This window comes from Numenius arquata, chromosome 3, assembly GCF_964106895.1.
Source record: "Numenius arquata chromosome 3, bNumArq3.hap1.1, whole genome shotgun sequence".
Classification (NCBI taxonomy): Eukaryota; Metazoa; Chordata; class Aves; order Charadriiformes; family Scolopacidae; genus Numenius; species Numenius arquata.
In genome coordinates this window covers 35,520,858-35,543,912 of record NC_133578.1, presented here as the reverse complement: position 1 = coordinate 35,543,912, position 23,055 = coordinate 35,520,858, and the positions used below count along the sequence as shown (strand labels likewise).

At 37.8% G+C, this 23,055-nt stretch overlaps 1 protein-coding gene across 1 annotated transcript in view; it reads right to left on the bottom strand.

Moving 5' to 3' along the window:
* The window catches only part of COL5A2 (collagen type V alpha 2 chain), a 108,026-nt gene that overhangs the window by 5,468 nt on the left and 79,503 nt on the right, over positions 1 to 23,055 (bottom strand). The window contains exons 19-51 of the mRNA XM_074145825.1: positions 22,755 to 22,853; positions 22,239 to 22,283; positions 22,034 to 22,132; positions 21,549 to 21,602; positions 20,441 to 20,548; positions 19,728 to 19,781; positions 18,895 to 18,993; positions 18,114 to 18,167; positions 17,578 to 17,676; positions 17,416 to 17,469; positions 17,264 to 17,317; positions 16,698 to 16,751; positions 16,071 to 16,124; positions 15,695 to 15,739; positions 15,172 to 15,270; positions 14,183 to 14,290; positions 14,012 to 14,065; positions 12,161 to 12,214; positions 11,989 to 12,042; positions 10,898 to 10,951; positions 9,973 to 10,080; positions 9,812 to 9,865; positions 9,555 to 9,608; positions 8,276 to 8,437; positions 8,055 to 8,162; positions 6,861 to 6,968; positions 6,650 to 6,703; positions 6,210 to 6,317; positions 6,059 to 6,112; positions 4,686 to 4,793; positions 3,742 to 3,795; positions 2,946 to 3,053; positions 626 to 917 (exon numbers count right to left, since the gene is read on the bottom strand). Coding sequence (XP_074001926.1) covers positions 626 to 917; positions 2,946 to 3,053; positions 3,742 to 3,795; positions 4,686 to 4,793; positions 6,059 to 6,112; positions 6,210 to 6,317; positions 6,650 to 6,703; positions 6,861 to 6,968; positions 8,055 to 8,162; positions 8,276 to 8,437; positions 9,555 to 9,608; positions 9,812 to 9,865; positions 9,973 to 10,080; positions 10,898 to 10,951; positions 11,989 to 12,042; positions 12,161 to 12,214; positions 14,012 to 14,065; positions 14,183 to 14,290; positions 15,172 to 15,270; positions 15,695 to 15,739; positions 16,071 to 16,124; positions 16,698 to 16,751; positions 17,264 to 17,317; positions 17,416 to 17,469; positions 17,578 to 17,676; positions 18,114 to 18,167; positions 18,895 to 18,993; positions 19,728 to 19,781; positions 20,441 to 20,548; positions 21,549 to 21,602; positions 22,034 to 22,132; positions 22,239 to 22,283; positions 22,755 to 22,853 — 2,767 coding nt within the window. The remainder of the gene's footprint in view (positions 1 to 625; positions 918 to 2,945; positions 3,054 to 3,741; positions 3,796 to 4,685; positions 4,794 to 6,058; positions 6,113 to 6,209; positions 6,318 to 6,649; positions 6,704 to 6,860; positions 6,969 to 8,054; positions 8,163 to 8,275; positions 8,438 to 9,554; positions 9,609 to 9,811; positions 9,866 to 9,972; positions 10,081 to 10,897; positions 10,952 to 11,988; positions 12,043 to 12,160; positions 12,215 to 14,011; positions 14,066 to 14,182; positions 14,291 to 15,171; positions 15,271 to 15,694; positions 15,740 to 16,070; positions 16,125 to 16,697; positions 16,752 to 17,263; positions 17,318 to 17,415; positions 17,470 to 17,577; positions 17,677 to 18,113; positions 18,168 to 18,894; positions 18,994 to 19,727; positions 19,782 to 20,440; positions 20,549 to 21,548; positions 21,603 to 22,033; positions 22,133 to 22,238; positions 22,284 to 22,754; positions 22,854 to 23,055) is intronic.

Here is a 23,055-nt window from a genome sequence, read left to right as displayed (position 1 = left end):
ACAATGGCTAGAAGACAGTTTCCCCTACATAGAAGAAAATGACGGCAGCCCCTCCTAATGTTGATGTTGGAGGCAAAGTTTCAAGAATCAGGGAAGAAGCTGGTAAGGTCTGCTGGAAATTATGTCTACCTTCCAGTCTGTTCTGATTTATCACTGGTAATCCATATAAATTAGGGAAAGTCCTAAATGGCACATTAGCACATTTCTGCCTACAAATTACTGCTACAAAGCAGCAGCAGAGGATTCTAGATGGAAAGCACTCACAGGTTATCAGCCCAGAGGTAATGTTTTGAGCTAATAGCAGTTAAGCAAATATTCACAATAGGGGAACCAACCTAGCTCTGTCATCATATAAGTGGTACTCCATGGTGAAAACACTTTCAGAAGTAGTGTTCCATGGAAGTATAAAAATATTTAGGATTTTAAAATACCTCTGAAAAAATATATACGGTATACATTGGAATATATACTTCATTGGCAAGAACAAGTTTTCAAGCTCCTAGTGTGAATGTCAATTTAGACCATCAAAATCTGTATTACACTATTTTTTTCCAGTGACCAAGTATCTACTGGAAATAGGACAGAATCATATGGCACATACAGGAGGTGGTGTGTATATACGTACCACTCTTCTTGGATGGGTGGCACAGCTTCAGGTCATCACAAGTCCGTGCCGGGTGTTTCTTTGAACCATCTGGGCTACGCATAGTCTCAATCTGGCTGCTCAGTGACTTCAGTGTGGCATGGACTCCTGGGTCCGTTTTATTATGGTCATCTGGGGCTGCTTCATCTTCAGTAAACTCTGGTAGCGGATCTGCCATAGCATCATCATAGTGTCCCATAATGTCACCAATGGCAGCAGTGAGATGGCCTGGAGGTCCTGGAGGGCCAGGAGGGCCAGGATCACCTGGCGGACCCTAAGGTTAAAAAAAAAAAAAAAAAAAAAAAAAAAAAAAAAAGGCAATAGAGGCACAGCAGAGTAAATACTATACAAAATGATAACAAAGCCAGCCACTAAAAGAGCAAAACTTCATGGCCAATCATGCTAAAGTGCAGGGAAAATTCAAGTACAGATAAACAACTCACATTTCCAGCTACAGGGCTAAGAGATTAGAACTGCATGTGAAGTATCCTCTCTGCTTCATGCCCTCTCTGCCTGTCTTAATACCTTGCTTAATTTTTTGTTACTCCTGATTTCAGACATAACAGCTGGAAAAAGTCATCAAAGAATGGCCTCCTTGTTCCATTTTTTTTAAGCCATCTGTCTCTTCCTTGTTCAAATCCCTGCCTAATAACTTTATTTCACAAAATTCCCAACAGCTGTGAGTGGTTTTTAGATAAATTTAAAATTCCTGTTTCCCCTGAGTCACCTCAGGCACATTTTCAACTAATAAAACCTGGATGGAAGATTTGGTGCTAGAAGTATCTTTACTTTTGTCCTGCACAGTGCTCAGCTTTCTGGCCTCAGGTATGAGAGACAGAATCTATGTCAACCTTACTCATCAGAGCAGGTGGTTTCCTGACTAAGTATGCTTTCCTCAATGACGGGTTGTGAGGTCCTTCTGTCAACCTGAATTGTGACACTTGGGGAGGTAACTGAGTCTTGAGACAGAATGTATCTGTTAATAAACATATCTGCATCTGCAGGCTCTGCCAGCTTTTCTTTGGCAGCAGCAAACTCTGTAATATACCTTCATTGTAAGTTTGATGCTCTGGTACATCAAACGGTATATCAGAATGTGGCATTTCTGTTGAGAGTGGTTACTTCAGAATTCACAATCAGTGCTCCAAATGTTTACTGCAGAGCACACACCCAAACTAATAAAATTAGTTAACAAATTAAATCTTAACTTCTATATTCTCGCTTTGTGGTTCCAATTTATAGTTGCAGCAAGCTACCATGGAAAGCAAAACTAAAGTTACTGGTAGGTGACATTTCTTGTACTGTCTTGTTACACAGATGAAGGATCTGGATACACATTGTCTTCTTACGCTCTACCATAGACTATTCATTCAAGTTCTGGTGCCTCGGCAGAAGTGGAGATACCAATAATTGGCAGGAATTCAAATTAAATAGGGTGAATATTAGCACATGATAAACACAGGAAACACCACGTCTTACAAGACAAAAAAAAAGCAGAAACTGCCTTCTCTGTCTTGCTTATGATTTTCTTCCACCTTTATTCCATCTTTTCCACTTCTTCCCCAAAATAAGCAATACCAGTCTTTCAGTTCTTCACATGATCATCCAGATCACCCTTTTCTCAAATCCCTCTAATTTTCTAACTTGTCTTCCTTGGGATAGCATAACTTACGCTTTATGACTTTGGATGTCGTGAACTGGTAAATGTGGAATATGCCTAGGGTGTTTAGCAAAGGTTTAGAACTTTTTCCAAAATGGTGAAACTATTTTTCATTAGTTGCGAATCAGCTCATGGTTGATGTATGTAAACCTCAGATCAGGCTGAAGGTCAGCTGAGATGAGTGTTAGAGTTTGGGCTGCTCATTTGGACTGAAGGATTTTCTGAATGCAAGGCATGCTGGAGTACGCTGCTGTCAATTCAGTGCCGCCTTTGTGGGACTACTGACTTTGAACTACAGCTGGTTCCAGATGCTTCCTATGCTTAGGCCTGGGGTTTTAGGACTCAACTTGACAAATAGCCATGTTGAACTGCAGATGCAGTGGGATCCAGTGAGCTAACTGCAGAAGTAGACCCTGGTTGGGCTAAGGAGAGCACACATTGATAAGACTGGGTCCAGAAGATGAAAACGAGTAAGAAATGAGCCCTTTCAATACATAGTTACCCTGGGTATTTGTTGGAAAAACTGTATCAAGCCTTACCATTTGTCTTGAGCTCATGGATGTTTGAGAAAGTGATGCAACAGACTGTAAAAATCTCCTTATTTGAAGGTAACCTTTTTCCTCCATATTCCCATCAACTTACCTCAGGTCCAGCTTCTCCTACACTCCCTCTAACACCGGGAGGCCCAACTGGCCCAAGTGGACCGGGACTTCCATCTTTGCCGGAAGGACCAACTGGACCTGGAGGACCCTACAAAGCAAAGAGAAAGAAGGAATGTATTTTAGCATTTGATAACGAATGCCCTTTACAATCAATATATTTTCAGGAAGCAATCCAATTATTTCTATCTATTACCACCCTTTTTCTTCTTCTCCAAAAGTAAGAAGGCAGCTTCGATGCTGCTTTTCTGAAGTCAATCACCTCAGCCAATATACCTTAGATGTATATTGTATACCTGTATATTTTTCCCTAAACGATTTAAGTGGGTTCAATTCCAGGTGCTACAACAACTGGAGTACCTGCTGTACACCCACATGTACACAGACTCAGAGATATAGTGTCACTTGGGAACATCCAAGGGAGTCATATTTCTCCTTTACTTTCGGGTGACTGACGTACATGGGGGTGTGAAAGGCAGAGTAGCAATTAGCAGAGCTGCCATATATATGGCTTTGTATCAGCTGCAGCAAAAGCATCTATAAAAAGAGACTGTAGCCCTGTAGTTATTCTGAATTGACCTTTTTATCTAGCTATAATCTACACTTGCGTCAAAGCTGTACTATATCAAAGAAGGTAATGTCTCTCAGCAAAAGATAGTAGGGTAATCACTACATGATACTGAAGTCAATAAAAGCCAGTGAAATGAAAGTGAAGCAGAAATAAAATCTGTGGAAAAAAACAAGCAAGAAATACCTTAAACCTGAAATATTATACTCACCCGAGGACCAAATGGGCCTGGAATGCCAGGACTGCCCTGTTCACCAATTGGACCCTAAACAAAAGAAATTATTGTATCATTGTGACATTCAAAGTGTATTCCTTCAGTTTTAAAGAATTAGCATGCGATATACACAATTCTGTATGAATACGATTATAATATACATGAACAATAGGTAGTACCTTTCCCTCTTATGAGTCATTTTCTTTCTATTGTTCTCTTTTGCCACAGAGTAACTGTAATCACAATTTAGATTAATAGAAGCTACTGGTGCTTGGCTGCATATAAAGTTGTTTCCGCAGAAAAGCCATACTTTCATGATATTTAGAATGAGATTGGCTTACAAAAGAGTAACTGATAGCACTATTGTGAAGTGGAAAGATGTTTTGGATGTTGGGGTTTTTTTGTTGATTCTTTTCCTGCATGTTGAAACTTCCAGCTCTTGCAGAGGATCAGTGAACAAACGTAAAAAAGTTCTCCATGGTGTTTCCATTCAATTGCCACTGAAATCATGAAGTTCTTGCAAATATTAGTGACAGATACTATCAAAATCCTCATGGGATTTTGCATTTGATTCTTTGACTGTAAAGAATTCAAATGCTGGTAAAACGCATTTCACACTCTAACGTGCTTATCTCAAACTACCAACTTTTGTTACCATCTTGTGCTGACAGGTGAGTGATCCATCACTGCAGGACTGGCACAAATGGAACAAGAGTAGAACACGTATCTTGCAAAGCACAGGTTTACCTCATCATGCAATAGTATTGTAAAATTGCATTAAAAATATTAGCAAGTACAGACAGCCAGGCCACTCACAAACAGCTTGTGGGGAAAAAAACCCACTCATGTTGGCTTTTTGTTTCCTTTTTAAATAGCTATGTTCCTAATATATTATTTAACAATCAAGGAAATAAAATTATAGTAAAACTAGAAAAACTTACAGGAGGACCAGGAAGACCTTGAAGCCCAGTGAAACCTCTGTGTCCTTTCTGGCCCCTATCGCCTCGATCTCCATTGTCACCTTTGTCACCACGAGGTCCTTGGGGACCCTGTAAATAGTGATGAAATGTTAAATTCCGAACTGGAAAAAAAAAAACAACCTCAAAAATCCTTCATTTGCTTTTAGACACTGCATTCAGACCTCCTTCTCTACTAAAGCTAGAAAGGTGGTGCTGCGGCAGCACCAAGAATCTTAATTTTTTACCAAAGAATAAGTAAATAATTACAAAAAACTGTGTCGTGCTTAATTATAGTTGTGGCAAATTTAGTCTATTTATTTTCATAACACAGTCCAAAAAAAAAAAAACCTAAAATACTAAATTAAATTATTAACATACCAAAATTTTTAAGATTGAGAAACTTCTTTGCCTTACTGGATATGGCAAATGATATTCATAGATGAGAGACTCATAATAATAAAATGCATTTTCAGTATGAAATCCTACATGTTGCATCTTCACTTCTCACAGCTCCTTTCACCTTCACTATGATTAATGTACAACAATGAAGTTACATTCCCTAACTATAGACAACAACGTTTAGGCTCCCCAGTACAAGTAGCTTGGTTCTATTACCATCACAATTTAATTCTTGGTATTACTGATAGTTTCAAACTTTTCATACTAATTCAAGAATCATTGGGAAAAATGGCTGCTTCTTTCAATTCTATATCTCTCAGCCCAAATTGCATGCTAAATTTCTCAATGCCAGATTACAAATAGTTTATCAATAGCATCATTATCACTAACTACTCAATAAACTTTTCCTGTCTCTCATAAGACATCTACTTAGGGACAGGACAACATTCTTTTGATTTTCCCAAGATTGCAATTAATTTTTTTTCCAAGCTTGGATTGTAAAAGAGTTATATAACACAAAAAGATGGCTTTTGTTTGTTTTTCCATTCGGACTGAAGTCAGAATCTCATGAGTTGAATTAAGGCAGTTTCATGGGAACAGGTGATTTTGTTATATTTCTGCCATTTTTATCTAAAAATGTGCCTCTTTGTTCTGCATTCATTTCTTTACCCCTTATTAGAATTGTCAAACACAGAGTCCAGCCATTTGTTAACTCAGGTCCTACAGTCATCCGGACAACACCACACTCCAATCAAAGAGACTTCCAAAGCATTTGAAATTTCTCTGCAAATTGATTTGTGCAGCTTTGCAGCTCAGAAGACTACCTGCATGCACTTGCAGTCAGAACACTAAAACTCGAAGCCCCATTTAGCATTCTAATTTGGGCTCAGTTTCTCATACACACTTTCCTGTAAAAAGTATCTCAGATCAAACGACAGTAACCATGGAGAACTTACAGGCAAACCTCTTTTTCCTGCACGACCTGGGGGACCCATTGGACCTCGAGAACCCTACAAAGATCACATAGGGAAGATATGTGAAGCAATGCACAAAAGCATACACAGTATTTTTTTGATAAAGTATTAAAAAAAAAAAAGTCTCACTTACAGTTTCACCTCTTTGACCTGCATCTCCTGGAGGCCCAACAGGACCTGGAGTTCCTGGACCCCCTGGGGAACCTGGTAAGCCTGCAGGGCCAGGTTCACCACGATCACCCTGCAAAGCATAAATTCAACATTATTTATCTACAGAGGACTGGACTAGACCAAAGCAACAGGACTGTAGCGTTGCTAATCTATTTTCTAGCAATTACAATCTACAAAGATATTCCTTCTGTGACAACTCAAGTCTGAGTTTGTGGAGGCAGGTGTTCTTAGCCTCTTAGACAGGTTTCTTCAACTTTGAGAGGTACGACTTGTTCAAAGCTGTGATACAGTTTCAGAACAAGTTCTCCATTCAAATTAACTGAATGAAGAGAAAATCTACAATAAGTCAATAATAAAATGGAGACTTTCAGAAGTGACTTTAGAAAAAAAAAATATTCTTACACGTTCTCCAACAGCTCCGTCTCGTCCAGGAGTACCATCATTACCTGCAGGTCCCTAGAGTTATGGAATAAAATTAGGGCTATTGATTAGCTCTGTAATCTTGCATTTCCATAAGAAGAACTAGAAAGCTGTTCTCCACCTGTAACTTCAAGTTGAGGAGAACAACCACTAGCCTGTCTTTTTTCGCATGTTACGAGGCTCTAATACTTACTTCTGGACCAGCTTCACCTACAGGTCCAGTGGCACCTGACTGGCCAATAGGTCCTGGGGGACCTTTATCACCAGGTGGCCCCGTGGGACCTTGTTTTCCTGGTGTACCCTAAAAAAGATGAGAAATATCACATCAAAATTTTAACACAAAACGAGGAAAGCACAAAAAAACCCTGCTGCCTGAAAAACACTACTCATAAATCCAGCCTGAATTACCATCAACATTTGTAACTTCCAAAACCTCATAATTACAGAAAATGTTCTTATAGATTTTGAATATATATTTACTATACTGTATATTTTAAAGTAGTTTAATTGTGTTAGTTGCTTTTGAATAGGCTTTTATTGACTAGAAGCTACACTTGAAGTTAGTCTACCTAGTAGCAACTCTTTTAAGCACACACTCCCTTGATATATCATGTCTGATGGCATTATCTGCAAGAGGTAAGGTCGTTTTGACTCTGGAAAATTGTAATGCAGTTTGAAATAAGTAACATGGGGGTCTTTGTCTGTCTCAATACAGAATCACAGAATCACAGAATCACCTAGGTTGGAAGGGACTTTTTAAGATCATCTAGTCCAACCAATGGAAAAAAAAAAAAAAAAACCAAAAAAAAAACCCCAAGAAATCTTGTTAGCCTCGAATAATTTCTGGCCAACTTGAACTATAAATTGACTTTAATGGCAGATCCTCCATACCATCCCTTTTACTAATAGTCTATTTAATGGCTTGATCTCCTGGATCATTAGGCTTTCCAATAAGTGTTTATAAATTATACATGAAAGCAAACAGAGCACAAATGGCAATTCGTTTATGAAATTTTATGTTTATGAAATAGCAGTTACAGAATATTTACCGACATTCGAGTGACCTTTGGCCACCTAAATGAAGAGTCTAAGGCTGTTTTTTTCAAGGATCTAGTTTTAAGCCAAATAGGAACATTTTAGCCTGAAGTCTTAATTCTATTACACGCTTACTCTTAATTCAGGTTCAGACCTTCCATTATGGGGAGGAACAAAATCTCTAACCTCGTGCATTTGCCTGACATTTAGTTATTTACTCTTCTCTCTATATTCACTCCTGCAATTGGAGTTTTCCAACGTTCTCCTCATGCTATGGGGCACTATGTTCAGAATCCCACAAAGACAATGAGAATGCCCACACTGATAGCATATTGACTTGGTTGTTACTTACTGCAGGACCCGGGAGCCCTGGCATGCCTCTTTCCCCTCGCTGTCCTGGCATACCAACGATACCTCTTTGACCAGTAGTTCCTGCTGGACCAGGGGGGCCATCTGGGCCCTGACATCCACAAAGGATAAAACAATGTTACTATCATTTCAGTAGCAATAAGTATAATGAGACCAAGCCTAGAGTTGGTCTAGGGAGAATTACTAACATCAACCAGGACGTACCGGCTGCCCGTCTTCCCCTGGATCACCCTTGTCCCCAGGACCACCAGGAGGCCCAGATGGCCCTCGATCTCCCACACGGCCATGAGAACCAGGATCACCACGAAGACCTGGGGGACCTTCTTTTCCTGGCTCACCAATAGGCCCAGCAGGCCCTGGAGCTCCCTAAGATTAAAACACCTCGTTATGTTGGACCCTTTTCAGGACAATTAAATTCTAAGAAGTGTGCTTTGATTAATTATAAATATGCATACTCTAAGGAAGGCCCAAAGTGTGAATTAGATAAGAGTTACTATCATCTCATTTAAGATCAAATAAATGAGATTAAATAAACATATCATCTAATTATGTCCAAGATACACCCCTCCCCACACACAATTTGCAATTCTAAACTCCCTCCTTTAAAAGACGGGTTTTTCCTCTCTATTTTTTTCTTTTCTTTTTTTTTTTTTTTACCTCAGGTGTACAACTACTGCTAGAAAATCAACCCTTGCTCATTCTTTCCAATATCATCAACCTAAGGTCCACATTAGAACTTTTCATTCACGTGGTACAAATTAGTGTTTAATGGACATTTGTTCACTTCTCAAATACGTTTAAAAGACTTCACATTTATATTATGCTTTCCACAAACTTCAGACCTTTTGATAAACTCACAATGACTGCAAGTTATTTTTCTCATCAAAACATTAAAAGCCATATGAAGAGAGTGACACGGTTCTCTGCGTGGAGTTGAATCCTCACTTGCTGATCCACAGCTAATTTTTTTTTCTTTTAGTGTTTCTGAAAATATTTAGACATGTAAGATTCTGTGGGTTTTGTTATGGTTTGTTTCTTAATTTATTTTAATGGATCTTATGAGTAACTCCGCCAATGAGATAACCCAGCAGAGGTCTCTTCTTTTTCCAAAATTTCTCCTAACTTCAGCCACCACTGAAGAGACAAAACACTAAAAAGTACAGGATGATACTGGTTGTTGGTTTTTTTTCTGTAAGCAATTAAGTCATTAGAGCAGCTTGAACAGCTCAAGGCCTCCTTAACCCAGTGAAAAGTCTTGCACTAATTTGGACACACTGCCACTGGATTAAGCCCAAGACTAATGAGTTTTATTTAATGAAGTCGGATGTAAGCATGCAGGCACAGAAGTCAGTGCTGACAAGCTGTTCTCTTCTATAGCATCAGGCCATAAACGTTGCATCACGCTTCCTGCTTTACATAGTCTTGAGGTTTTCAATGACCATTTTATAAAACACACCTCTTAGGAATACGACAATTGACTTACAGTAGGTCCTGGAGGCCCAACTCTTCCAGCAGATCCTGGGAATCCAGTAGCACCCTAAAAAACATTTTAATGCCAACTTTATTGAAAGAAATACAGCACTGGTTACCTCAAATGTTCTCAGCTGAATTAGTGAGCAAATGTTACAATTACAGACTGTGAAAAACAAGCTGAGATGAGGAATGCTACACACATTACCCAAAATTTCAGTATTAGATTATCTATCTGCAGTCAGGTCAGAAAAAACAAAATCTACTTACAGGTGGACCCTGAGTTCCTCTACCACCTTTCAGACCAGGAACACCTGGAGGACCCTAAGAGGAAAGGAGAAAGAGAGGGGTGGCAGTGAACACCCAGAACATTTTAAATAAGCAAGATCAGCCTGTGCCATTGGTTCTCTGACAGTGGTATTTATACTTGCCGGTGGACCAGGAGACCCAGCAAGACCCTGTGGTCCTGGAGATCCAGCATCTCCTTTCTGTCCAGGTTCTCCAGGTTCACCTTTCACACCTGGTTGACCATCAGGGCCCTATAAGAAATAATATTTAGAAGAGACATCAGGTCAGAGAACATCAAATCTTTCCAGCCCAAGAAAGTCATTTTGTGAGGAATTTCTAGAAGGCAAAAAATAACAGAACCTATCAGCCCAGGAAACAGTGCATTTGCTAAATGGTTCATTTCAAGAGAAATCTAACAGTTCAGCGCAGTCTTTAGAATATCGCAGATGGGATTTTCTGAAGTCTGTGAAGTCAGAATTTCCATTTAAAATATTTTCTTTTCTAGCTTACATTTTTCTTTGCTTTAGATTTTCTTTTTTCCTCAGTAGCTATTACATACCTAAAAGCAAAAGGGACTGAACAAACGTTGTCATAGTCATCTTTTTCCCACCAAGGGAAGTAGGTGGCTGACTCTTTGTGAAAGGTTAAGGCAATATTTAGGCTGTGGGAAAGTTTGGGGTACTCACTGGAAAACTCACAAACCTTCCATTTGGTCCATCAATTCATTCCAGCCTTCATTACTCATGGAGCAAATCTTTGCTACCTTCAGTAGATGACACTTTATAACTTGCCTCATTTTAATCTCAAAGGAGCAACATAGCATATTCATGAAAATATGAAATCTGATGAACAATTACATAATCTTATCAACAAAACCATTTTTCAACTGTCTAGGGTATTTATTGGCCCTTTTCCTTACTTGCTATACTGATGGGAAAAAGAAACCGCTCTTTTTGCAACAAAAATATGACTCACGTTCCAGAACACTGCAGAATTATTCATAATGAAGGAAACTAAGTATGTCAAAGCATGACTAAAGGAAACTCATTACTGTTACAAAACACATACCGGAGGACCAGCAAAACCAACAGCGCCAGTTGGGCCATTTTCTCCTCGGGAACCCTGATAAAAAATGTAGAATAACTGTATTTAACATAAAAGTCTTTCTATATACAGTATTATTTGCAGTTAAATATACAAGAAAGGATGTTAAGGATTTACTGTCATAAGTGTGATTATACTTTTGCTCTATTAATCAGAATCAAAAGATCTTTTAATCACAAAATAAATGATGTTAACTATTTTAAGATCTGCCATGTGTTCAAGACCATATATAAACTTTCAGAATTTAGAGATGGAAGGCGTGTACAAGCACCAAAACTGCAATAGCAGAAATCCTGCTCATAATCACTTCCAGTGATAGCAAGATTAGCCAAAGTGCACACGCTTTATGCAACCTACCATTCCAATCAGGCTGGGAAAAAAAAGAATAGTTCAAAGATGTATTCTTCTGCAAGGTCAGAATGGGCTATGACCTGCTTCAACTAAGCTTTCCACACAACGTTTGTTTGGAACAGAAGGATCTGAAGGCTGCCAAGCTCCAGCACTCCCCAGAGGGGTGGAAGTTATTCCAATTACACTGAAAGTAAGGCTGTTCTGATTTATGACACAGGCATAATCAATTCCAAGCAGTATGAAGGATCTAGAAGGGCTGAGTCTTTAACTCCCTAATCAAAGCCAACCCTTAAATTCCTTAAAATCACAAAATGGACAGAAGATGACAAGAGTAATTAGATGAAAACTAAGATATACTTCTGTGATTTGTCCATCTAAATATTTGTATGTGTACAGTAGAATATGTTACAGACATGCTTTTAAAAAGACTTAAACAATTAAAAGTGGTGTTATACTGTCAGGAGTGGGATAAATGAGGGTAACTATGTAAATATTGCCCTAAAACAAGCGTAGGACAGAGGAACAAAATCTGCCAATAGTTTTGCAAGTACACAGCATCAAGACAGGAACCAGAAATTTTGGCTACAAAGAAAGGGGAAGAAAAAGGAGGGAGATATATCAGGAAATGACACAAAACCTGGAGTTTGGATCAGTGTTAGATATTGTTAACTTATGCCAGGCAAAAAACAATCATGTTTACTCACAGGGTTTCCACGGGAGCCAGGAGGACCAACTAGACCTCGAGGACCTGGTTCACCCTTAAAATAAAATTAAAGGTTATTTACCAAGTAACTTATTAGACAAGTAACAAAAGTGCTAATAAAGTTTGATAATATTAAGAAACTTCAGTAGGGAATAGCATAAAAATCTGTTTACCTTTTCACCCGTGGGACCTGCTGGACCCATTGGGCCTATTGGACCAGGGAGACCCTTTTGAACAAATTAAGATAAAAGGAAGTTAAAAAAATTGATTCTTCAAAACAGTTAATTTAAAACTTCTCATATGTTACTATTTCCATATGCTTTTTCATTGCTTTAAATTATTCTCCTTTATCTCTGAAATCTTGTTAGGTCTTTTTTACTAAAAATTTACTTGCATTTCCTCTCCCAGTGACCAAAATCCCATGTCTCAAAAGCCCTGCTTTCGTTCATCCTCTTTCTTCACTAACTTTATCTCCTACTTTATGCAGAATTTATGAATAAGGCCAATGATAAAAAAAGCTCTGGCTTTATTTTACTCTCTCAGGAGAAAACGATGTCCTCTTTTCCCCACTCGCACAGAAGCTCTCTATTTGTTTTATGCTAGTATTTCATTGTTTATGTTAATTTTAACATGTCCATAATTAATTTTGAAGATTAATTTATATCTTGAAAACCCCTCAAAAGTGTCCTTTTTCTCTTCATGGAGCAGTTAAGCAAAGAGGTTCCAATCTCTCCATCCAAACCCATCAACTGCACATAATGATCATGCAGCACTATTCATATTATGTTCTTGAATATTTAGATATCCCATTTATGATTCTCTTTCAGTATAAGCAGAGTACCACAAACTGCACCAAGTCTATTTCAAAAAAAAATCCCCCTCCCCTAAAAATCTGCATTGTTACTTGGTTCAAACTGAAGAGAAATAAAAAAAAGATAGCATTAACAAAGGATACTGCTTCCTCATCCATGCTCTAGTGATAGGTAGCAGAGATATCTGCAGATACCTAGCTTTAGAAGAGGGATGTACATTTTGTTCACCATTACTCTCTTAGTTACTGTAAGCTATAAACTTGCTGTACAATGACTAAGAACTGTTCTGTATCTTTGGATACTATCCGACTTACAAATAAATTCCAGCTCACAGCTGCTAATTATGAGTTAGTGTTTCTGTATGCTAGATTTTCTCAAAAAAACCCTCTCGTCTTTAACTAGAAATTTAGTTCAGTCAGAACCCTCATCTTTCGTATGTATCTCAGATTTCTGAATCTGACTGCTTTCCTAGCAGTTAGTACTCCAGCTGGTTTGCAAAACCCAAGAACCTCAGGTAGATGCAATTTATGTAAAAACTTACTCCAGCAACTTCTGGGAAGAAAATGTAGTCGGTGCATATATAACAGACCCATTACGTTTAGGATTATTGGACAGTTGGTCTGTACAGAAGCGTGCGTGCAACATGTCTTGAATATAATGGATTGATTGCACATGAGCAGACCAGCCATGTTATTTATGCGCAGGAGGTTCAAAGCTTTCCAGAAATGTCAGCGATTTACTGCACGTGGGGCTCTGTACATTTACAGGAACTTTTGGCTGTGAAACTCAGGACAGACCATGGGCAACTCAGTCCAAAGAATAAGGAGGCATCTGCCTTAGTTGAAGAGGCAGACCTACTGGGTTTGATTTTAGTCTACTGATCTCTGCCTGTCCCTTTTTTCATATTTTTACTATAGTTAGCTTAGCTGAATCCCAAATGAACATGTTACTTCTGGGAATCCTTTCCATTTATATCTTGACTCCCACTATTGATTATACAAAACACAGGCTTGGCACAATGGCATCCTAAAACATTGTGTACAGCAGCCTTGAAAAACTTGAAGACCAAATTTGAAGGGTAGGGGGAATGAGAATGACTGTCAACCCATGGTATCACCAAGTTGAGTAGTGTTTAACTCTATGAGCTGAGAACCTCTAGCACAATAAACAATCTGTTGTGTGGAGAGTAGATCTAAAAAGAGAGTTACTTACTCTTGCCCCGTCATTACCAGCTGTACCTTCAGCACCTTTCTCACCTATGCCACCCTATGGAAAATAGCCAGAAAGTCTCAATTATGACATTGAATGCTGAGTAGTTTGGAACAATTACAGTATTAAGAGACAGATGAATCTACACAGCACAACAGAAATAACCAAACTTACTCTATCGCCCTTGGGGCCAGGCGTTCCAGCAATCCCTCTTTCTCCAGGCATACCTTGAAGACCTGGTGGGCCTGGATCACCAGGAGTCCCACTAGGGCCTGGGCTTCCCTGAAACAAATAGAGAACAAATTGTTGTCTATTCATGTGAGAAGTATCCTTGTCTCTAGGCTGCAGAACACACTGTGCCTGTGTTGAAGTCTCTGGGGTACAGTTTTAAGTAATAATTTTCTCTTAAATCTGGACTTTATTCATCTCCAAATACTTTTCTTTTCCCATTGTGTTACTCAGGAAGCTCAGTTGTAATACCGCAGTCCTTCCAAATACATTAGTATTTACTCAGTGCATACTGGGGATGAGAACAGGCAAAAAAAGAAGCTCAAGCATCTTTCTAACTTGACCTTGATACCACCTGGGTCTATTACACAAAGTAGCGACAGGTAGAAGTTGCCAGAAGCAGAGATGCTTTATTTATGCTTTGCTTCTCCCAGCTCATATCCATTACAGGTCCTGCATTACTAGAGGCACTCCCTACCTGGAGTGACCTTCCTAGGCCCAATTATAACAATTACAGGTGAAAGGCAGGCATGCAGCTTTCAGTATTTTCTTTTAAACAACCAATTCTGCCAAGTCTCTTTGTGTAAACTGACATGGTTCTTAAAATGGAGCCGTTGCCAGTGGGTTTTCTGCATTTCAGAAATGGCTTTGCCCCATTCTACTGAGAAACAAGCAAACAAAAAAACCCACTTTAAAATCCAGACCTATATAAATTAATACAAAATGGGATTTCTCAACATCTTAGTATCTTGCAAGTTATTAATATTGTTATACTAGAATAACTGTATGACCTCTTAGAACCCTTATGTAAACAAGACACCTTTCATGAAAAAAGATCCCTTTTATAATAAAAAAGTTCTCTTTTTTATGCTTGTGCAAATGAGCAGAATTATACATTAGATCACTGCAGCAACACAAATCTCCATTCAGCTTACCTTTGGACCATCAGGACCATGACCTCCAGCCATGCCCTTTTCACCCTGCAGTCCTGATGCACCTGGTTCTCCTCTTTCCCCTGGATTGCCACGTTCTCCCTAGAGAATGGAAAATTATTACTTATTTAGAAGTCAGGGTATAGTTCTGGTAGACAAAATCCTATATACACCATAAGTGCAGCACTGCTATTTGAACAAAGAGCCCATGGACAAATTCTAGGAAAACTGATCAAATGAAAAACATTGTTAAGGTAGGGGAAATAGCCTGTTTTTCAGGAAACTAAAAACTGTCATTTCACAGCTGTAAACCAAATCGCTTAACAGGTCATACTCAACAACATTTCATGAGCTATGAAACCATTAAAGGTGGTAGGTTTTACAGAAACCATACTCATGTTCACAACCACTTTATTTGAGGGAAATAAGTCAAATATCACTTTAGCTGGTAAAGTCCATATTATATATCGACTTTCAACCTCAGCGAATTGTTATAAATGTTTAAACTCTGAAAGAAAATACCTACCCTAGGGCCCAGTGGACCAACAGCTCCAGGATCTCCAGGCACACCCTAAGAAGAACAGAACTCACCATTAGAATGAAAGCATTACTCATAGCCTTACCGTTATGGAAATTAGAGATAAACATTTTCATTTATAAAGTACTGTGAATGCAGATGGATAGTTCTGAATATTATCTGTCTATGACAAGAGGAGGTAGTCCAGCTTCATTCACGAAGATGGTCAGATTCTAGTAATAGTTTTATCCAAAAGCAGTTCTCAGACAGCTTGCAAACTACATCAGTATATATTTTGAAACAGAGTGGGAACTTAAGTTACAAAGAGAAGAAAAGGTAAAACTACTTCATGAAGTGAATTCTTGTTAAAGTACACAGAAATTACCTGATCACCTGGCTTTCCTCCCTCACCTGGAGGACCTGGTGGCCCAGGCAAGCCCTGTAAAAAAGTAAATAAAATGGTCATTAACATGACAAAAAGTTATGTAAATCCAGATTTAATTAAGACACCAGTAATATGAATGTAGTATTACACTCAGTACAAAAGTATGCCCTCAGAGATCCCCAAGCGAAATAGTTAGATGAATTTCACTCAAGTGTTCTTCCCTCTCTAAATGAGATGTCAGTCCTTCTTTAACATTTGTAGGACATATGCATATCAGCCCTAAAATAAAGTTGTCTGTAAACAGAGATTGACTTGACTTAATTAATACTTCATTATCAAAACAATTATTTTGCTCCATGTTTGGAAAGTCCTTGGAAAATCTCCAAATTAAAACTGAAAACCAACAAAGGATTTCTCAAGGGATACAGAGCTAGTATTTAAGCCTTTGCCAATTCAATTTAGTGTGGAGCTGATGTGAAAGCTAAGTATCACTAATTATTCTGAGCATCATTGCCTTAGTTCTGAAGTTGTATTTTCTTAAACATTACTTGATTTAATTTCTCCAATTTAAGTTGATAAACACATGGATGCTTATTTTTTTCTTTAAAAAAAAGTGAATGTACATACCTGAAACCCTGTAGGACCTGGAGGGCCTTGTTCTCCTCTTTCTCCTGCCAGACCCTACACAGAAGAAAGTAGTAAGTGCAAAAGAAAGTAATAAGTATACAGTAGAAGAATATAGGCAGGCTCCACAATTTTTCTTCTCTCTGAATAGGTATATTTTCAACTATGTATTTTTTATTAAACATTTTTACTTACCTCAGGCCAAGATATACCCTATCTAAAAGATGCAATAAGATGTATCTTATTTCTTTAAGATCCCCCTCCTCAAAAGCCTGTGCTGACAGTAAAACACTCAGTTCCATTGAAACCAAGGAAGCTAGGAAAATGAACTATGAAAATTTTGCTCCTTGCACTATTTTTTGAAATGGTCAGTAAAAAGAATTAGGCTACTAATATATATATTTTTCAATATAAAACTTCCCATTTGTCTAGGAAATTTTTTTCTTTAAATGTTCTTGGGATTTTTTGTTTGGAATCAACAACTGGCATGAAGATAGATAAAAACAGAAGCATAAAGAGTAACAGATGGAGCAACAGGCAGGCAGGGAGAGTGGTAACAGTTGACTTACTGGTGGGCCAACAGGACCAGAAGGACCAACTTCACCATCTTTACCAGGGGCACCCTAAATTAAAATGACATAGGAAGAAGTCTTGTATAGTGAACATATACAGCAGAAGGGCATCATTTTATGTAATCACTGCAAATAACAGTCACACTCACTCTCTGTCCTGGGACACCTGCATTGCCTGCTTCTCCAGGTTTTCCAGGATCACCCTAATTTGCAGAAATAAAAATGACTGGTTTTACATACTGTTTTCATCCACTAAAATATTTGCAAATGTTTAAAGTTAACAGATCTTGGGTACCAGGTGCCATACTCACACTACTACCCTTTGGCCCAGGAAGGCCCATGCTGCCTGGCTGACCTCTGATTCCTATTGAACCAGCTGGACCTGGACGTCCATCTTCTCCAGGAGCACCCTACAGAAAAAAAAAACATCAAATAATAAATGTATTTTACTCATATGACACCATTTACCCCACAAAATGTTCGTATATATAAAAAATAACATTAACCTGGTTTGGTGCTATAGTTATCAGTCAAAACATCTTTAAGCAGACATAGCTATCATCATTGAGCCATTACATGTACAAATACCTTATTGTTTCCTTAAAGAGACATTTAGAAAAGATATTTAGTTAAAATGGTTCAGAAGCAGCTAACAAACACTGCTACACAGACAAAAACTAAAGGAATGTTATCTGTGCTAATTTTGGAGTTAGGAATCTAATGTGAACACTTAGAAGATGGAACTTCAGAAATCAAGAAAATTCAAGTTAATAAAAGTAATTTCAATGATTTGGAACTCTTGAATTACTGTTTCCTTTCAGAAAGGACTAATTTTTGTGTCACTTACCAAGGGGCCAAGTTTTCCTTCAGGGCCTTGAACACCTGGATTTCCTGTCAAACCCTAAGAGCGGGAATAATATTGGTGTTAAGTACTGCTTTTATTTCTAGAACAATAGAGAAATGTAAATAAATCCAAAAGGTATGCTCAGTTACTACCAAAGTACAAACACTAAGGTGTTCTTTACACAAGAATATCTTCTCTGTATCAAAGGTCCTCATCCCCATTTTCACTTAACAGCTTCATCCCCTTCTGTCTTCCCTTCTCCTATTCTCCCTTTTCTTTTTTTTTACACGTCTTGAGCTTCTCACAGGCTCATCTTTATTTCTACCAACATTATCCAACGATCTATATCACATCTTATACTTGCTGCTCTCCTTTTGTTATATTCCAAATTCTCCCCAAATATTTTTCCTGAAAAAAATCTCTCAGTGACATGCACCACCCGACTATGTAAGTTATCAATCACAAATTTAATGAAGGTCTGGCCGTCAATTCATGTCATTTGTTGTAACTATGTGCTTTACAAGCACCCTTCCTTCAGTTGCATTAACTGGTCTCAATCAGGGCTTTTTCTCCTTTTTCGAAGACAAATGGAACCTGTGCTTCCCAGCTTCAGTAGGAGAAAAGACAGCCGTTTTGGTCTTTACCCTCTAAGTAGCCTCACTGAAACAAGCTGGTCCTTGTACCACAGCTTTGTAATTCTGCCAAGTTTATTGCTGCCTTTTGAAACTGAAAGATATCATGGTTTATAGTCATGGTTTATAGTGCACTGCTATTAGTTTCTTACCCTTGCCCCTGGGAGGCCAGGTTCACCAGGACGCCCAGGATCTCCCTGACCTCCTTTAGGTCCAGAAGAACCTGCTGCGCCACGCTCCCCTTGGGCACCCTAGAATATACCAATGGCCTACTAGTTAACAGGTAGCAACAGTAAAAGAACAGCAATAGTAAGAGAAGGTTAAATAAAACAAGTATCTTGTATTAAGGACCTATTTTTGCAAACAGAGTTCCAAAGCATTAATAGTTTTATTATTATTACTTTTTTTCCCCAAAAAATTATTACTTAAAAGTTGCATCTTCCATAATACAAATTTATATAAGGATTTTAGAATCCCTGTATTTTTACCAAGAAGCTAGGAATTTACATAAACACTAGACAAATACGTATGTGAGTCACTTCCCTGGAAGTGTAATAGCACTTAGCAAAGCCAAAGACAGATAAGACCATCTGTTCAAGGGGCACGTCTAGAAAAACTATACTACACACAAAGAAAAGGCAATTCTTCAAATATTTATGTACTATAGAAAAATACATAAGCAATATAGTAGTAGAAACAGCTCAACGTCTCTTATCCATGTTTCAGTAAGTCAGGGACAAGCAAGGAAAACTGAACATCACAGGAACTGAAAGTGACTTTTCCCTGAAAAAATGTTAGTTTCAAAATATCCAGATCCATCCCTTTTTTGGCAATTCCTTTTCACCCTATTTCCAACGATTTTGACGATCTTTCCATTTACCGATAAGCATACATCTTTAATGGAACACTTTCTTTCTGTATATCTCTATGTATGAAAATTTTTAAAATTATCCAAATAAAAGATAAACATTTTAATTTCATTTACCTTTGGTCCAGGCAAGCCATCAGAACCTGGAAAACCACGATTACCAGGAGCACCCTAGGAAAAGCCATAGATACAAGATTATCATCCTAATTTTTACAAAACTTATTGCAAATAAAGTACTAGGTTTATGGTTTAGGGGTTCAGTTTACTTCCTTACAGCTTTCTTACTTCAATACTTTAAAGTTGGGGGTTTTTTAACCACTTGGAGAGCTAAAAATATCAATGTTTCATTCATGCATGCTCCTACGTGAACAGACTCGTTGAAAACAAGATGGCCATTTGCACAGGGGTTAAGCAAAAAATCTGGAGATTAACTCATCGTATCTCCATCATTCTGTTACCATACTATCCTGTGCACTGAGACCACAAGTGAAAATATCCAGGGAAAAATAATGCACAGTATGAGATATTTCTTTTCCCTAAAAATAATAATTAGAAGTAATACCTATTCAGGGTGCAAAAAACAACACGCCATATTTTTATATCCTGATCCTCAGGGTATCATTTTCAAAAAGAATATATCACAGAAGACAGCATCCTAAAATCATTAATCTGATATGGAATGAAGCTATAGATACAAATTAACTACTGTTAGGAAAATAAGGTTTGACTACACCCACAACGAAGCTGTAAAAAAATTCATGGTTAGGTCAAGAGAATTTTTGTCTTAGCAGTGCGTCTCTCAAGACTTATTATTCTTTTGTATTGCTTACCCTCTCTCCAACAGGACCTGGTGGACCTACTGATCCTGGATCACCTCGAGGACCTCTTTTGCCTTCTTCACCTATAGGGCCAATGGGACCCTGGGGACCTTGTGGGCCCTAGTGAAAGTAAAACATTTTTTAAAAAATCATTGTTAAGCCCACCACTTCTCAGGCATACTGAAACAGACTATCTTCTAAACATCTTAAACATTTTTCCAAATAAAAGAGAAAAAAATATAGTTAGGATTTGAATCAGTAAAAAAAATGCAGCTTTTCAGCATCAGCTTTTCTCTTTACAATTTCTAAAAGCTAATATTTCAGTAAGAATTGCACTATGAATAAACTGTAATTCTGCAGTTTGGCCACAAATCACCTATTGGCTCAGATACAATAATTGGTATTTATTATTATCAATTGGACAAGCTGCAAAGGATTCAAAATTCAGTGAGATTCTTGTAGAAATTCTCAAAGAATTTAACTAGTGAGAAAGAAAAACTAAAGGTTGGTTGACAAGTCAAACTGACTCCAACTCCACAAAATCACTTTTCTTCCAAAATTCATATGGTTACAGCATGGAATTAACCATGTTCTCAAATAATCTTAGCTGTGGACTAAGCAGCTATTAATAGCTTACAGGTAAAAATATTTATATTAATGTATAAATAAAATATAATTAATATATACATAACTGCATAAGAATAAAATGTATTAAACATAAGTTTAGAATAAATAGGACTTTTGTATTATGATTAGCACACAGATCTGAGCACTCCTAAATGTCCAGAAGCATATGGACCTATTTCTCATGAGGTAAAGAAATTAGAATAAACTCATTCTGTCTGCTACAGAAACCTCAGTAGATGGATTAATTGGTTTCTCAGTCCTTTAGTCCTGTAAGGTCTATACTGGGTAGGTAATTCATGGACTTGCTTCACCATTCATTCTTAGTACCATATAGCCAGGGTCATCATGGTCACAACAATTACTCAAAAACCAAAAGCAATTTCCTCACAATTACAAGCCTCAGAAGTGTCTTGAAAATTGTAAGAATCTATTCAAAATACTCATACAAGCTTTTGTGATTCCTTTTCATCTTACAAAGCACATGGAGACTTACAGGTTCACCTTTGGGTCCCGCTTCTCCCTTGAAACCTGGGACACCAGGGTCTCCCTGAAAACAAACACGAATAACACCCGTAAGGTTAAAATTCCACGTAAATCATCCAACCATTTTGGATTATACCATTAAACAGAAAAAAATTCCCTAGTTTAGTAACTAGTTGTAATTTATGCTTACAATTGTTTGCCTCTCTCCTTAGCGTGCTTGTTTATTATCAAAACATTATTCAAAACAAAAATTTAAATGAGACAATTTTAGGAGGTAATTGTTACCGTTTGCCCGAGTTTATACAGACACTCTTTTTTCTTAGGCCTCTAAGAAAGTTTGCTTGTATTTTGGACACACAGAAGATTCACAAGATCCAAGTTTACTAGCACGTTATTAATTTATTTAAAGGAACCTCACCGCTAATCACTGTTTTAATTTCATACAGTGACACATTTACTAGGCACCATAATTTCCAGAGACAAAGACATCATTACCGGCTGGCCTCGAATACCAGGTGGGCCAGTACTGCCTTGTGGTCCTGGGGAACCAGGTGGACCTGATAAGCCAGGGGGGCCTCCAGTGCCTGGAGATCCCTATAAATAAAAATAATAGCAAGCACAGTAAAGAAAAATAATAAAAACACGGAAATAAAATAAGTCCACTTACACAATTTCTTCAGCATGTGATATGATCACTTACAGTTGGACCCTTAGCACCTGGAGAACCATCTGTCCCTTCAGTACCCTAAAAATAATGTATCAATCATTAAAATTAATTTTAATGATGGGGTTATCAATAAAAAGAGCAGAATATGATAGTTATTTTATCCACTTTACAAAAAAAGACAATAAAGAATATTAAATATACACACCAATGTAAAGATCTACTTGTGCAAATGAGTAGATAATATGAGTAACAAAGTGCACAAATTAATGTGACTTTTCATCTTTAAGATCCTATGTTTAACCTTAAGCTTTAAAGTATTGAGACTGTATCAGACTGTGTAACTTTCAGTTTTCCAAGTTGTTTTAATTAAGTAATGAAAAGTTATTACCAACAAACTAAGCACAAAAGAAATGAATGATACTTTTTCTTATCTGGGGAAAAAAGTAATTTGAGCAAAACTCAGTGCCTATCAACTGGGGTACTAAAATTCCCTATAAACAGGCAACATGTGCACACTGAGCTCTGAGGAACTCAATTTCATGTACTTACAGGAAGACCTTGAGATCCAGCTGGGCCCTGGGGACCTGTTTCACCTCTTTGTCCTTGAGGACCTTCAGGGCCACGAGGACCTGTTGGACCTGCTTCACCCTAAGATTTCACATGAGAAAACAACTGGAGATTATTTTCCTCTAAAAAGTAGTACCTCAAAGTAACTAAGGAGAAATACCGAGTTGATACGACAAAAATAATTCAGGTTTTGAAACCTTTATTATCCTCAAAATATATTTTTGGTTACCTAATTCTGCTTCTACCACTTCTATGTGAATGTAAACTTTAAAAATACAAACAG